Below are 17,073 nucleotides of genomic sequence, written 5' to 3' on the forward strand. Positions count from 1 at the left end.
CCTCCAGACTGCCTGAATCAAGACTAGTATTTTTAGATGGATGGATGCTTGGATACTCAAGCATTCCAAAACTGCTCTGTCCAAAGTTCATTTAATGTGAATTTAATGAGAAAACAGTTACTCTATAGGCTTTGGCCCAAATCCTCTTCTGCAGTTATATGTGCAGATGGCAAACAGTATAACTCACATCACTTCCTTGCTGCTAATTAATAAATCCCTGTTTGAATTTTCACTAGTCTGTTGGGTTGACGCATGCCTGGAACCCCAAGCAGGGACTCCACTTCCCAATGTGAATTTGCTGTGAGTTACATAGTTTGCCTTCCGCCAGCATATCTGCCCGATGTGATTTTGGTCATTGTCTCTTCAAATGACAGCTTTTCTTCTCTTCATTTTCTGTTACTTGTAAAAAGTACATGCAACTTATAATATTGACATCTAGTTTTGGTAGGTAGTTATAGGTTCTATCTGTCTTTACCAGGATGCCTCTGTTTCATTTATAGACTCTGGCATTAGGTTACTGATTTTAGTACTCATCAGAATCATCAGGTATCCAATTTCAATGATTATGCCACTCTTTCTCTCCCCTTTTCTCCTGGCTAGTTAATCCATTACTGCAAAGCCCTATGGTGGATCTAGATGGTGAAACACGCCCGTCTTCACTTGGTCATCTCAGTCGGAGTGCATCATTGAAAAGAGGCGGCAGCAATCAGTCTGGTCGTGATGAAGGTAGGTGCTGAGGTTTTATTTCCTGTTTTCCTTCCAAAGGAATAGTATTACTATTTGATGAAGCCTCTCTCCCTTATATATGTAATATACTGAATAGGAAACTGAGTCTGGTTCAGGCTCAGAAATGCCTGGTTCAGACCTCAGATCTGCCATGCAGTTTACTAGGGGGATTTAGCACAGCTTCCTAATTTCATGATATTTCAGCTTCAGTTTTCCACTGGAAGAATTACAGTAAAATAATGTAAGTCATGTGATTTAAATAAAGAGCCATGTAAATGTTGCACATTGTTATTGCTTTATTAATAATGGCAATTCTCTCCTTCCTGTACAGCAGAGTTTGAAACTTCTAAGAAGTTAGATTAATTTCTCTGCTCTTAACTTGCTGAGTCAAACTTGATGAAGATCAACTAAGCTCCCTTCTCAATAAGAACATCCCTGCATTTCGTAAAGCAGGAGTGGGCAATTTGTGGCTTCCAGATGTTGTTGCAGTGTAGCTACCATCAGACTTACCCAGTACAGCCAGTGGTGAAAAATAAGACCTGCTGTCCAAAAGTGTCTAGAGGGGCATTTGTTTCCCATCTCTGACCTGAAGCTGAGCTTGAGAAAGAAGCAGGTCACAGTGGTCTAAGGCCCCATGCTTTTCTATTAATTAACATGTTTATGCGTCTCTATATTTGGCAGCAAGGTTCCAGCTGATGCACAGTATCATGATTGTATGACCTTAATATTGAAAGATCTACACTGGTTGCCAGTTGCTTACTGGGCTCAGTTCAAGATTATGGTATTAACCTTTAAAGCTCAGTCTAAACGGCTTAGGATTTGGCTATCTAATGGACTGCTTGAGGCCTTCTTAAAATACCAACAGTTTTAGAAGCGTGGAGAGGGTCTTCTCATGTGCAGCTCTCAAGATACAGAATACACTCTCTTCTGAGTTATGATCTAATTCCACTCTGTTGATTTTAAGAAGGGGAAATGTGTCTTTTTAGACTGGTACATGATATCTGTGTTGTTTTTAATCTGCATCTTTTGTTGATTTTAATGTATTTGCTTAATTTTTTATGGTGGAGCTGGTTTATATTATATATATTTTTTAAAAAGGATTTTATCTGGTTTTGTTCTTTTAAAAGTTTGTAAGCTTACCTTAGCAACTACCTTTTAGTAGAAAAGCACCATATAAATGTCATAGATACATGTATGATAAAAATGATTCCTTTTACATGATTTTGCAATAAACTTTTGATTTGTTTGCTTTTTTAAAGCTTGGAGATTTAAAGCTCCTCAGCAAGTAGCATTTGTTGAAAAGCTAACAAAGCTTGTTGTGAGCCAGCTCCCTAACTTCTGGAAACTGTGGATTTCCTATGTGAATGGGAGCCTCTTTAGTGAGGTATGGTCTTTTCATCTATACTTTGCAGTGGTTCCATTGTATGGACTCCTATGAACGATCTAAAATAAAGCCTCACTTTCTCAGTCTTCCTTTTTTTATATAATCAGAAAGCTTCACCCTGTGTTCCATCCTCTGTTGTTAGCCAAATGATTAAGTTCTGTGAAGGTGTAGGGAAGACTATATTGACTGAGGTACCTAGAAGTGTCACAGTGGGTTACTGGAGGCTATTGTGTTTGATGGATCAGAAGGTATGCTAGTCAATAATGGATGGAGCTAGGCAGAAATGGGGCAGAAGTGAGTCATCATGTGTGCACACTCGCATGGGCAGTCAGGTATTCACTTAAATTTTGTCTTGTTCAACATCTAGGTCACCTTTAAGTACCTTAAGGTTTAAATACCTTAAAGTGGTATCCACATGGGGAAGTATGGTGAGGGGAGCATACGCAGAACTAGCGTCTCAAATTCTGTTCCATTTCACTCTGCGCATTATTCTTATGGTTTGACCTGAACAGTTAAACCGACACAAATACTGTCATGAAAGTCCCCACCACCACTAAATGCCAGTATCCAGTCATAAAGGTGGTGAACATGAAAGAGAAGCACCAGTAATGAAGAAGCTTTCTCAGAAGATGACCTGAGGGTTTTTTTTTAACCAATTAAAGATTGCCATGGTTTTTCAGCATGCTTGGAAGGCGGTAACTGAGTGGAGCGTTAGCTCAGCATGCATTGAACGTGCAAAATCCAACCGTTGGACTTAACCACAGATGTCTGTACAGGAAGGGGTTAACCTATTCATCAAAATGGGTGGAGGGAAGGGAAAAAATTTACTTTCAGTATACTTTTCAGTGTGCATAGAAATAATAGTGTTATAAAGCTAGGAATATCCACCAACCAGTGTTATAAAGCTAGGAATATCCACCCATTCCCCTGACCAGGTTGATGATACATTGGGCAGGAATTGAGCAAAATAAGTTCAACAGAATAATTTAAGTAAAAAAGTGTGCAGACAGGATATGTTGAATTAGTTTTCTATGTTTAGCAAAACATATAAATGGGACAGCACTTGGTTTCATTCTCAGTAGACAGAATAGTACTTCAGAAACTAAAGGATTGTTGCATCGTAAAAAGCATTTTTTAAGCTTACTTCAAATGCATTGTGTATTCTTGGAATATATAAAATAAAAAGTGTTGTACCTGTTTCAGTGCTGGCAACTGAAGTAATCTCCTAAAAACACCAGACAAGAAATCATTTTTCTTTGCAAATTAAAAAAACACGCTTTTTTCTTGTCTTATATCTTTTCTCCTTTGGTGTCATTCCTTTGGTGTCATTCATACATTACATTATGATTATTCTTGGAAATAGCTTTAATTATAAAATATAGTTACAGCACTGGTTCTTAACCTTGGGTTACTCAGGAGTTTTGGACTCCCAGAAGCCTTCACCACCAGCTGTCCTGACTGGGGTTTCTGGGAGTTGCAGTTCAAAAGCATCCAAGTAACAAAGGTTAAGAACCACTGGTTACAGTGAGTTATTTAAAAATATATTTTAGAATAACTTTGAAGTACTGAAAGTCTTCATGGAAGAATTATCACTAAAAATGTGTTTTTGTCTTCTTATTTTGGCAAAATGTACTGAAACATGAACCTAGACTTGAACTATCCTTTCTGCTTTGTGAAATATTCTTACACGAATCACATTCTGGGCACTGTTGCTATAAAATGAAATTCACAGGGATGCTGGCATGTTCTTGATTTGTTAATAACATTTATTTAATGTTATGTTTTGCAAGACTGCTGAGAAATCAGGACAAATGGAAAGATCGAAGAAAAACGCTAGACAAAGGCAAAATGATTTTAAGGTAAGCTAGGTATACAGAAACACACACTGGAAAGGTGCAAAGCCTTTTGGAAGCCAAAAATGCAATAATATTTGAAGTCTTCTTGCACAAATATTTTTAATCTTATGTTTCATTGTGATTGATCAATGAGGCATGTAGTCTTCCACACATTCCAACTGCTTCTTCTTTCTCATATAAGTCCTAAGCAACAGTAACTTTAAATCTCAAGGATCTCATTTTTAGCATGCCTGGCACCTCTTTCATTAATCTGCTGACTAGCACAGCTAAACTGAATAGGAAGGAATTGGCTATCTTTGCAACAATGGATTAATTTTAAGAGTACATCTGTCCTGTTGTCAGTGGCTGAGATCCTGCTGGGTAACTTATGCTTGCATAAGCGGAATTGTATCACTGGCAGTGGCTAATTAAAGAGACCCATTTTGATTCCATATTGCTTCAACCTTGTCTCATTGCATGCAACCCAGAATAAAAGCAGGGACTCTTTAATTAGCAGCAATCTGCTGTCACTGGTGTTATCATTTCCCCTACAGTGGCAAAAGTTGCATAAGAGGATTTTGGTCAATATGTATAATGGCCTGCCCTGCTATACAGTGGTGCCTCACACAACGATGTTAATTGGTTCCAAAAAAATCAACGTTGTGTGAAACATTGTTCTGTGAAACACCATTTCCCATAGGAATGCATTGAAAACCGGTTAATCCGTTCCAATTGGAACGGATTGCCATCGCTGAGTGAAAAGGGCTCTTTGATCTCCATTTGCCTTTTAAAGCTCTTCCCGATCTCCCTTTTCGCTCCTGTAAAAGTGTCTTACAATGTTTGGAAGCCGTTTTAAATGGTTGCAATGGTTAGCCCACCTCCTGAAACCTATGCAAACTGATTTTGGTGTTGTTCTGACACTTCGTTAATTTATGGTAATTTTTTGTTTTCCCCCCTCATTGAACTCCATGCATTTCAATGAGGGGGAAAAACAAAAAATTACCATAAATTAACGAAGTGTCAGAACAACACCAAAATCAGTTTGCATAGGTTTCAGGAGGTGGGCTAACCATTGCAACCATTTAAAATGGCTTCCAAACATTGTAAGACACTTTTACAGGAACGAAAAAGAGACATCGTTGTGTGAAAATCCCCCATAGGAAACATCGCTGTGTGAGGCGGCAAATTTAACAGAAAAAGGCATCGTTGTGTGAATTCATCGTTGTGTGAGGCACCCGTTGTGCAAGGCACCACTGTATATTGAAAGGAAATTAAATGATGTTGAGAAGAAAGGCAAGATCATCAGCTCTTCTATTTTTGTTTTTTATATATTTAAGGAAGGATAGGTGGAACTATTAGCACTTTACTAATAGAATCAAAGTGTACTTACTCAGTAGTTGCATAATTCAAACCATGCCCAAATAACATAGGGATGAAATCCTCTCTCCTTCCACGTCACCCCATATCAAGAGATATGGCAGAGGAGGTACACTGAGAGCAAAGTTGCGTGCCTATTCAGCCAGAAATCTGGGGTACCACATGAGAGAGGTGTCAACGATCAGCTCTCCTAAGAGAGGCTTGACCGTTCGGACAGAGAGTAATTAGAAGCCTGTGCTCCCTCATTAGGCTGGGCTGAGTCCTGGTAACCTCAGCCAAGGGCCGCCCCAAAACTTCTGCTTACAAGTCTGCCCTAAAAAGATACTTCAGCAACCTTAGAAAATTCCAAAAAAGAAAAACACCTGAGCTATCTAGTCTTCAGACTCACTGAGCTCAATCAGGGTAGGACTCAGTAGCTAAACGTGGCCCAAATTCCCCCTCAGGGTAATACTAAGACAGCTATACTGTTCAAGAGACCAATTGACTTTTATAATTATTATTTTATTTAAAAAGATATAAAGTTTCACAAAATAAAGTCAGTTTAATGCATAAGCCAGCACATTACCATTTTCAAGGCTTGTTACAAAACAGAAATGAAGCAATAATTCTCCTTAAATACAAAAACACTAAAAATCCTAGAAAATCTCTAAAAAGCTCTATTAGGGTGGGCAAAAGGCATAAAGCCCCCCTTTCTCCCTAGTCCCCTACATCTCTATCAGTTCTTTTACCTGCACTGCGCAGCAGGCAAAAAGACCTGGAAAAGTAGTCCAAAAAGGTAAAAGAATGGATGAAAGAAAAAAGGAATCTTGTCCATAGTAAGAGTTCCTTTTTCAAGCTTCGCTGGAACCCTCCTTCTTCTTCGTCTCTCATGCTGTCATCCAATCAAGGCATGAAGTCAGGTAAACAGTTTCTCCTTATCTTCTTTCTTCTCTTCTCATGGGAACAGGTGTTTTTGTCCTTAGCACATCTACAGCTCCGCCATAACAGTTACCCAGTCTTCTTATCTAGGAATGTTCTCCTCAGGCTTACAAGAAAACATTCCCACATTCCTCTGGAAATACACTGTCAGCATACAGAAATCAGTTCTACAGAGAACCAATATGGAATCCATTTTACATTGTTCACTACTGCATATCCCATCTTCAGTACAAGATTTAATCCACATAAACCAATCCATGACAAGAGGAACCCAATTAGCACCTTGAAGCATTAGCAAAATTCACTTTGCTATTCTTCTGCCTTCCCTATAGAAAAAAAAATCAAATCAAAGAGTGAATTTAAATTATTTCAGTTTCCATGTATTCAGGTAGATACAGGGGCCAGGACCCATAAGGCCTGCAAGGCCTTAGTGACCATAACACTTTCTGTGGCTTTAAAAGGCAACCCAACCCCTCCAGAACAGACTTGGTGAACAGTTAAATTCCCTGCAAGCTCCTTAAGACACAGTTCTCTCTTTGAGGATTTTTTTTTTAAATCTTGGGGTTGCCTGGAGAAAGAAGGGTGAGCATTTGCCTCCCAGCCTTCATAGATTGCCTGCAGCTTATGCACAAATAATTTCTAGTTGTGGTCTATATAGTCCATGCCCTGACTTCACATACCCACCTGATAGTGGAGCTGAGACCGTGCTCAACAGCCAAAGCTCATGATAGTTATCACCACCGCATCCCAAATTACCCAGAGAATATACCCCTATATATTACAAATTATGTACTTCCTAAATTAGCCACCACTACAGGGATGAGATCTTCTCTTGGCATCCTTTGCATTCTCTGCATAAAGGATTTTAGATAGCAAGAGTACAAAAGACGTCTACTTGAGACCTTGGAGAATCAGGATAAATAAGCATTAGAGGGGTTAAATAAACCAACTCTATGCTTTTGAGTAAACAGAAACATATACATCCTAAGGGAGCTGTTGTGCAGATGGGAGAGAGAGAGAAATGAATAATTTCTTGGAGGTGCTACAGTACTTTTAAGTTGACACATTTAAGTTGAACTGTGTTGCAGTTTTATGTCCAGTTGTTAGCAATGTGACATTTTGTTACATAATATCTCTTTCTATACTCCCATTCACAAACTTGTTTCAAGCATATTTAGAGTTTCCTAATGAAAAGCCTATATTAAACAGAATAATTGTTCCTGTTATCAGATAACTGTTTACATGCAAGTTCCATTGTTCATGTGCCTATTGTTTCTTTTTGCTGTTGTAGACTATGATTCTGCAAGTGATGCAATCCCTGGTCAAACTGATTCGTGGTGCTTTACTTCCATTTAGCCTTGGAGAAAGCGAGCTGAGAGAATATGGTGGCTGGGAGATGAAATCTGAACTTTCCAGCCAATGGCTAGCTCATATCATTCAGACAGTTAGGTAAGCACGGTGGTGTAACAATGTAGGATCTATGTTTCGTTGTTATTGTTTAGTTGTTAAGCCATGTCTGACTTCGTGATCTATGTTTGGGGGATAGTAATTGAGATTATTCTCTGACCCACTCTTGGAGTCATATGTGAAGCCAAACAGTCCAAAACAATTTCAGGTAATGTTATGATATTTCAATTCTGATCCAGTCCAGGAAATTAGTGGTTGGGATAGGGAAGGAAGAAAGAAAACAACAAGTAGTGTTTAAGAACTGGAATAGTCAAGTGTTTGTTCTATTCCTCTGGTTGAAGTAGATGGATAGCAATTTAAGTATTGATATGAATACTTGGAAGTGAAGAACTAGTTTTTTAAAAAGTACAAACTACATTCTGCGAAGAAGTTGTGACTCTCACATAGTATTGGTCTTGCCATCTCTGTTTCTCAATCTAAATAGTAACACACAAACATAAGGAGAAAAGGTGTGGGAACTTGCAGATGTTTGCCAGTAGAATTACCACAAGTGTCCTAACCAAGGATGGGCAAGATACAGCTCCTCTGACATCCCTGAGGCTCCTCAGCACCCCCCACATCCCAAAAATAAAAAACAAATTTTAAATGAAAATTAGCTTGGAAAGTTTCCTCGTGCCGTCTAGGAGGAGTGGGACCAAAATTGCCATACTTTGAGGACCTCCCAGCAACCCTGGGCTCCCTCCATCCCAGATTTTTTAAAAATTGGCCACTAGTGGGCAGACTTTCCATTTTCACTTTTAAAAACCAATTTTTCTAAGAAAAAGGGATGAGGACTGTAGTTACTGCCCACCAAAGTGTAGGGATGGGCCTGTACAGCCACTCGGGGATTACCCACCCATTGCAGAGCAATGAAAATGGTTGTACAGTAGTGCCTCGTTTGACAATGTTAATTCATTCCAGTGAAATCGCTGTAGAGCCAAAACATTGTCAAACGAAACGAAAAACCCATTGAAACGCATTGAAAACCGTTCAGTGCGTTCCAATGGGCTGAATACCTGCTCGTCCAGCAAAGATCCTCCATACAGCGGGCATTTTCAGTGACTGTAAAGCGAGGAATCCGTCCTAGAAAACAGCGGGGGGCCATTTTCTTCAGCCGGGTGCCATTTTGAAACCCAACAATCAGCTGTTTGCTGATCGTCTTAAAGCAAAAATCAGTTCCTGAAGCAGGGAAGCGATCATTGTTAAACAAAAAAAAACTCATTTAAAACATGGTTTTGCGATCGTAAAAGCGATTGCAAAAACCTAATCGTATAGTGATTTCCTTGTTATGCGAGGCAATCGTTAAGCGAGGCATGACTATAGTGAAGATATCAGCTCCCCCCACTTTCTGGGGTTAACTTCTAAAAACTATTCAACAAACTATAGGCCTTACTCAAGAAGTTGTGATTTCTTAACATCTAAAATGCATGTTGGATGTATAGAGCAGTTCCATTCTGCTGGTGCAGAACTTCTGCCTGCCTTCATCTCTAAGCAAATAGAAGATTCAGTCCCTCAGTTCAGCTCTATGGTTCTTCTACATGGCCTCTGTGAATCCACACAACTGGATTTAACTGCGCTTGCACTGGAGCCACTAGAAGAACCATAGTTACAGGTAAGTAACCACTTTTTCATTCCCTCAGTTCAGCTCTGTCGAGTTCTTGAGCAACTCATCACAACCACTTTTTTATTTCCCTTTTGGTTTTCTAGGCTTACTTATGAATCTCTCTCTGCACTTGAAATTCCAAATGATATGCTACAGATCATCCAGGACCTTATTTTTGATCTCAGAGTTCGTTGTATAATGATCACTTTACAACATACTGCTGAAGGTAGTGAGATACCCTTTTTATTTTTCTTATCAATTGTATAATATCATTTGTACAAATACTACTATTTTCCTGAACGTTTTTTCTAATTGTTGCTATCTTCAGCATGATTTAACCTATGTCTGGGTTTATCTTTATAGATATCTTTGTTCTAGAGCAGCCTTTCCTAATGTTGTGTACTCTAAGTGTGGGCACTACAATGCCCATTTCTCTTAGTTGCCATGGAGATGTTTTGCAGGAAGGTAGTTCCAGAGAATTAACCAAGACTGTGTAAATGTGTGCAGCCATATTAAAAATGAAAACTATATTTCATTCAGCTTAGGAGAATTGGGTTTTCCTTTATGGTCTCTTTGATTCACACTAATGGCTTGTTCTGAGCCTGCACAGATGTCCTTGGAATCTTCCGGAGCCTAGAAAAGACACTTAGCACATGCTTCTTGACCCAGCGATAACTCTCAGTTCCATTTTGATCACCACTAAAGCAGCACCTCATTGGTCATCCACAAGCTGGTTTTCACTCAAATACTACTGTAAATAGTTTGTCTTCACCCTTACCTTTAATCTATTAGCCCTTTTCTCATCAAAGCAAGAAAAGAAAAAGAGAGATCTGTTTTTTGTCTCATAAAAAAATTGTATTTTGTTGTTACTTAGTTACCACCTTTTAATGCCCTCTTTGGCCCCATTCAAAACATGTGCCTTGTAAGAATAAAATCCTTCTCACAGATGGATACTCTAATTGCCTCTACTACCTCAGAGAAGGTCATCAAATGCAGTCTTGCCAATTTTGTAAAAAAGTTCACAAAAGTCACCACTAGAAACAAGTAGTTAAGTCTCAAATTGTCCCATTTGGGAAAGGTCACTGAAAGCAATAGACACAGTCTCGAAGGAGATGACTGAACTACCGTCGCCATCTGTAATACTCCTGCAAATCCATTCTGATGGAGTGGACTCAAATTGACACAAGTCAAAACACCGACATCTGGAACCTCACAGAAAATACCTCCAAAAGACGTAACTTCGACAAAGTCAATGTTGAAACTGGACTGTGGCTTCAAAGAAAATAAAGAGACCTGCCACGGGAAAGCCACTGCCAAAAAAAGAAAAAGAACCAAGGCTACAGCTAAACAAGGAAAACGTTTATCATCGACAGTGGTGCAAGCTCCAGCCCCACAGCCTTTGACATTGCAGCGGAAAGAACAGGAGGAATTAGTCTGTTGAGCTCACTGCTCAAACAAACGCAGCATTAGATTTTGCTCTGACATCCAGTCTATAATGCTTGATGAACTTCATAAAAGTAACCATTTTAACACCCTTTTTTGGCAGATGTGAAGAGACTGACCGAAAAGGAAGACTGGGTTGTGGATAATGAAGGTTTCACCTCTTTGGTGGGTACACTGCTTCATTTTCATGTGTGTGACCTTTGTGGTGTAGTTGCTATCAATTAGTGGCAAGACCTGGCTTCAGAGCCCCACTCTCTGTTTAATGGATTTTGCAGGCTGTGTACTGCCTGAAAATTATAAATCTAACTTCTCTAGTTTACAGTTTTACATCATCTATCTAGTCTCATGCCTCCATCCTTTAGCTGTGATAATTAATAGGTATTCACATTGTCTTCGCCTAACTTTCTCAGGCAAGGAAAATATTTTTATTTGTATTGTATTGCTGTTTTTTTACAATAGGACCCCTGTATCCACAGGGAATCAGTTCCAAGCCCACCCCCCAGCGTGGCTACTGGAAAATGCGGATTATAATGAGAGCTGTTATAGTGAATGCTGTACATAGCATGATCTCTTGCTCCCTCTAGTGTCCAGTTCTGGTAACTTCACTGTTAAAAATATGTATATTTGGGGGTTTTCTTTTAATATTTTCAAACTGTGGATGAGTGAATCAGCGGATGCTGATCCTGTGGATTAGGGGTTCTACTGTGCTTTATTGAGTTTTTATGAAGACACAGCAATATAGCCCCATGCATAAGTCACTTTTTATCTGTTTTTCCCCCTGTATCATACTGTTTAAAAAAAAAACTTCCTCTCACTACCTAAAATTAGACTCTGGTATATGCCCTGAACATCTAGTCCTGTTGCATAAAGATGAGACAGGACAAATGTGAGGAAATAAAGTTATGCATATTTGAACATATATGGAGATTTAGTGGATTGTGTCTCGCACACAGTCAGGGAGGCCAAGGGTTGAAATTCCCACTCACCCATGAAGCTCACTGCGAGTAACTATTTTTCACCCCAGTCCACACAATTGTTGAGGGGAAAACACACCTGTGTATTGTAAGAAAATTAACAAAGGAATCTTAGAAGGTGGTTGAAACTAACAGAACATGTAATAAATATGTATAGAGGATGCATAAATAATAGGTTGTTGCATTGGCTGAAGTAAAATTACACAGTTGTATTTTGATAATTGAATCCCTCGCCACTTAAACACAAAATATATACATGGTGCCTCATTTGACGGGGATAATCCCTTCCAGTGAAATCGCTGAAGAGCAAAATCCTTGTCAAGTGAAATAAAAAAGCCCACTGAAATGCATTGAAAAACGGTTCAGTGCATTCCAGTGGGCTAAATACCTAAGCGTCCAATGAAAATCCTCCATAGGGCGGCCATTTTCTGCTCCCTGTGCAGAGAAAAATCCATCCTAAAGCACACCGGGGAACTATTTTACACAGCGGGCGGCCATTTTGAACCCTGACAATCAGCTGTTTTGATCATCGTAATGCGAAGAATCGGTTCCCGAAGCAGAGAACCAATCGTCGGGAAGTGAATTTTGCCCATTAAAACATCATTTTGCAATCGCAAAAACCTCATCATCACGTAGATTCGTCGTTTAACAAGGTAATCATTAAGCGAGGCACCACTGTACTGGGCATTTAAACTAGACCTCTTCACCTTGAAATATAGGAATGTTTGAAACAGATATTAAATATGCCCATTTTTGTGCAATAGGCTATTTAATAAAAGGAAAAACTGATTTTTGGCTTTTATCTTGCCCTGTCTTCTTATTTTTCCTCTTCTTTTTAGCCATCTCAGTTTGAGCAGCGTGTTATACATTCTGTGCAGTCACTTAAAGGAGTCCTAGAATGCAAACCTGGGGAGACCAGTGTGAGTAATAGATCATTTTAAAACATCATTTTATTTTTTGTTTAAATTTCAAAAAACTGAATGGTATGGTGGACACTGAAGTCAATGCACTGTCTTTTGTATTTAGAATAATAAATCTGTCCTGCTCTTTGAATAAATTGATGTTATTGATGAGCTTCTGATATCATAGATTAGGGCCATGACTGGGGTTGTGGGGGAGGCAAAGCTATCCCCTCCATCCTGGACCCACCAGGTATTACGCCCAGCTGCTAATACACCTGGATTTAACTTGTTTTCCTCTTTTCCATCAACACAGGCTTTGCATACATCTTGTTTCTCAAGCTAATAGTTGTCCCAGAAGGCTTTTGAGCAAAGTGTTCGCAAGCCTCCTGGAACGTGTGGAATGCCTGCACCTTGTATACAAAGCTAATAGCTCTTCTTGGAGCCCTGTTAGCCTGGAAAACAAGGAACTTCATCTTGTGTGTGACATTTTCAGGTAACACCAAGAGAGAGGCCAGTTTTTGCTGCTGCCACAAATTGTGCAACAGGGATTAAGTGTTTAAAGATTCACGGATGGAGATGGGACACATGTAAGATGTGTGTTCTCCATAAAATTCCATAAATCCCCATAAATACTGAAAAAAAATACAAACTCTTGAAAGGTAGGATTTCTTTATCTGAATAGGATGCAATCTCCAGTCTATAGATTGGAGTGCAGGAGTAAAATTGTTCAACAGTGCAGAAGGACACCCATCAGCATTTTCATACATGCTATTAAACTGACTGGATCAGTGGTTTAGTGGTGCCTTGACTTACGAACGCCTTGGCCTACGAACATTTTGAGTTATGAACAGCTCCGTTCACATAATTTTGCTTTGACTTGCAAACGGAGCTTTGGCTTACGAACAGAAAAAAGGCAGGAGAAAAGGGCAGCAAATTCAAATAGCTAACTGTAGGTGGCGACGAGGCTGCTTCTTTGTAGCTCTTTCGCCCCAGTAGTTAGAGAGTGTGTGATCCGAGGAGGCTGCCTGCTAAAGTAAGGTACTGCTTTATACTTTTTAAAAACTGTTCTGGGTATTTTTGCAGTGTGATTTTTGGCTGGGGAGGTTATGTTTCCGTGCTGTGATGTGTCTTGTGGGGGGGTGTTTGTTTTTTCATTCCCCTCCCTATTTCCGATGGGGGGGGGTTGGTTCCTTTTTGAAGTGTTTTTCCCCATTTCTGATGGGTCTTGGGGAATGTGTTTGTTTGGATTTTTTTTGGTCCCCCCCCAATTTCTGATGGGTCTTGGGGGGTTGTTTGCTTTTTGGGGGGTTTCCCTTATTTTTGATGTGTCTAGCATGTTTTTGCTTTGTTCTCTTTGCATTTTTGATCTGCTCCGTTTGTTTTTGCAATGGTTCCTGCATGCTCCCCTTGCAAATCAGAAATTTTTTTGTAAGGGTCTGTGCTGTCTCGGTTTAAAATGTGTTGGTGTAAAATGTGTGGGTTTAAAATGTGTTGGTTTAGCATGTGTTTTAGACTCCAAATTCTCTCCCTCCCCCCATTGTCTTCTCTCTCTCTCTCTCTCTCCCTACTTTCCTGCTTTTTTTAACCTAAGTCATTTTAGGTTAAAAAAATTCTCCCCCTAGTGGTAGAGGGCGGATTAACCAGTTTTGCATTTGTTCCTATGGGAACGAATGGTTTGACTTACAAACCGTGCCTTGACATAAGAACAAAAAACAGCCGGAACGGATTAATCAGGTTTCATTGTATTTCTATGGGAAATGCTGCTTTGACCTACAAATATTTTGACTTACAAACAACATTCCATTACAGATTAAGTTCGTAAGTCAAGGCACCACTGTATCTAGCTGCAGAACCAGAGGTAGGAGTTTGATTTCCCACTGTGTCTCCTTGACAGAGGCTGAACTCAATGAGCCATAGAGTCCCTTCCAGCTATACAGTTTTAAGATGATGGTGTGGACATAGTGCAGGATCTATTTGTGTCACCATTACATAGTATGAACTAAAAATATATTACTCAAGCAGTTGAGTCCTAATATACAATGCCAATGTATGTATTATAAAAATGTTAAGGAATTCAACATTTGCTCATTTCTGTAGGTAAGTACTATTATGGTCAAGTATCTGTCCTCGTAAAAAGCAGCCTGATTCTATGACACACACTCAAAATGAATGCAAAATGAATGTAACAATATATACCAATTTTACCACAGATAAGAGATCAAGTCACAGAATGCATTCTGTCTGGATGGCCAACTGTCAGGGAGCTAGGTTCTACCCACTCAGAAAGGTGTTTGAATGCCCTCTACCCCCTACCTTAAAAATGCTTTGCCCCTACAAGTACTTGGTTTGTAATAAGCTGCCAATTCAGGCCTAAAGTAGCTGGCGGAGGCAAAGGCAACTTTTTTTAAAAAGCGTGGGGGGCTTATATGAACACTAAGGAGTAGATCTGGACCCTTTGAACAGCTACATAGAGCCCATAAACTATATGTTACACACATAAACATTGTACAGTCCCCCCTCTGCCACATTGTGTGTAGAAAAACAGCTTTGCTTTCCTATATAGGAAAAACACCAAAAGTATCCAGAGTGGTCTGTTAGCAACTCTAGTAACAACCAGTGTTTTATACTTATAGTACATCCTTCACAAAACTATGATTTGGATTTTTATAATAGGGTATCTGAAGAAAGTCAACAAAAGAAGTTAGACGTCTACAATTAGTTTATTTTACTCTCTGTTTAATGGGTTTGCTGGACTACTGCAGGTTGGTAATAAAATATGGGGTGGTGATAGGTTTTGTTTTTTTCTTGGGAAGCCATTTCACTCAGTTGTTCTGACGAATTTTTCTGCAGGTTTTTCAGCAGCCAAGAATACAGGAAGATGTATGCCAGCTGATCATTAACATCATGCAGGTAACAGAAATATATCTCTAAGTTGACAAATATCAGTCACAGAATGAACCAACAAAGCATCTCAAAGTGATTGTTAAAAGCATTCAAAAATCTGGTAATCACTAGAAGAAACAAATATGAATGATAGTTAAGCTATTATCCAGAAGCAATATGGAACTGTTGATTATAGCACGTAAAGCACCCAATATATCCTTCATTTTTTCATACACACACAGCAGAGGTGAAATAACATAAAGAGGAATTGGCAACAGTTGGGCCATAATAGATGGATATACCGTATTTTTCACTCCATTAGACACACCTCTCCATAAGACGCATCAAATTTTTAGGAGAAGAAAACAGGAAAAAAATAATCTTGGAATTTCGGCCTGCTCAGCCAGCGGGGGTGGGGGTGGGGGAAGCCTCCAAAGGGTCCGAGAGTGCCTTCCAGAACCCTTCAGTCTGAAGGGTCGAGCAGGCCGAAATTCCCAAATTATTTTTTTCCTGTTTTCTTCTAAAAATTTGGTGTGTCTTATGGAGAGGTCCGTCTTACGGAACACACCCTAGGACCATTTGGAGACTCACCCTGCCCTCCGCCCACGGGGCCAGAGGGGGCGAAATCGCCACCTTCAGGGACTCTTCTGAAGCTTCCCAAGCCTTAAAAGAGTCCCTGAAGGTGGCGATTTCGCTCCATAAGACACATTCACTTTTCCGCCCAACATTTTTTGGGGAAAAAGTGTGTCTTATGGAGCGAAAAATACGGTACCTATCTTTCTTGTCATCTTAGGAGATGAGACTTTTCAGTTATTGGAATGCCAAGCCATCCGGAATTGTATGAGCTAAAACCAACCCTTTGAATTTGCCCACAAAATCAATTGATGATTAGCACAGACAAGCCAGCACTGGACTTCATTGTTGAAATTGCTTCTTCCTAATGAATATAGTGTGCTTGAGGATATAGTATGGGTTTTGGGATTTTTTGTTCGTTTATTCTTTGTTTCTAGTAAAGAGCAATTGTATTGTGCAAATAGAATTTGGAAGTGGGTGAAAATACAAGGGAGTTGAGGAGGTCAATGCCAACGCTTTACTTTCAAGTAAAGTAGTTCCAATGCTCTGTGATTCATATTGGGGCTTGCATCCTGTCTTCTCTATATGCAGCTGATGAGCTTGAGGCTTAGGCATAACACACACACACCTGTTTGCAGTGCAGAATTACACAACTTCACTACAAACCGTAGAGTCTCAGTCTGAAACTAGCATTTTGTGCACACACACACCCAAAAAAACCTCCATAGGATCTACATTCCATATTTTCTAGGTGGTCTCTGCTAGTCCTCTCCACTGAGAGTTTCTGAGTACTCTTGCAAAACCAAGGTGATTTTTAGAGAGTGTCAGCCCATCTCCCCCAAAAAATTTTACAAATTAAAAACGCAAACAAACAAACTGAAGATGAAGGAAAATCATGCAAATTCAGAAAGGGTCATAGGAATATATTAAAGGAGAACTTAATTAGTGGATTTATTGGGGAGACTCACTTAGACTGTGGTCACTGTGACAGTATGAACCACATTTAGGC

General features: G+C 39.5%; 1 protein-coding gene across 11 annotated transcripts in view; it reads left to right on the top strand.

Moving 5' to 3' along the window:
- The window catches only part of EXOC2 (exocyst complex component 2), a 130,432-nt gene that overhangs the window by 67,337 nt on the left and 46,022 nt on the right, over positions 1-17,073 (top strand). For all 11 annotated transcript variants that reach the window (XM_078393414.1, XM_078393412.1, XM_072998560.2 and 8 more), the window contains exons 12-19: positions 601-726; positions 1,986-2,110; positions 3,901-3,969; positions 7,532-7,689; positions 9,394-9,515; positions 10,836-10,897; positions 12,546-12,626; positions 15,459-15,518. In XM_078393414.1, coding sequence (XP_078249540.1) covers positions 601-726; positions 1,986-2,110; positions 3,901-3,969; positions 7,532-7,689; positions 9,394-9,515; positions 10,836-10,897; positions 12,546-12,626; positions 15,459-15,518 — 803 coding nt within the window. The remainder of the gene's footprint in view (positions 1-600; positions 727-1,985; positions 2,111-3,900; positions 3,970-7,531; positions 7,690-9,393; positions 9,516-10,835; positions 10,898-12,545; positions 12,627-15,458; positions 15,519-17,073) is intronic.

Source organism: Pogona vitticeps, chromosome 4 (genome assembly GCF_051106095.1).
Source record: "Pogona vitticeps strain Pit_001003342236 chromosome 4, PviZW2.1, whole genome shotgun sequence".
Lineage (NCBI taxonomy): Eukaryota > Metazoa > Chordata > Lepidosauria > Squamata > Agamidae > Pogona > Pogona vitticeps.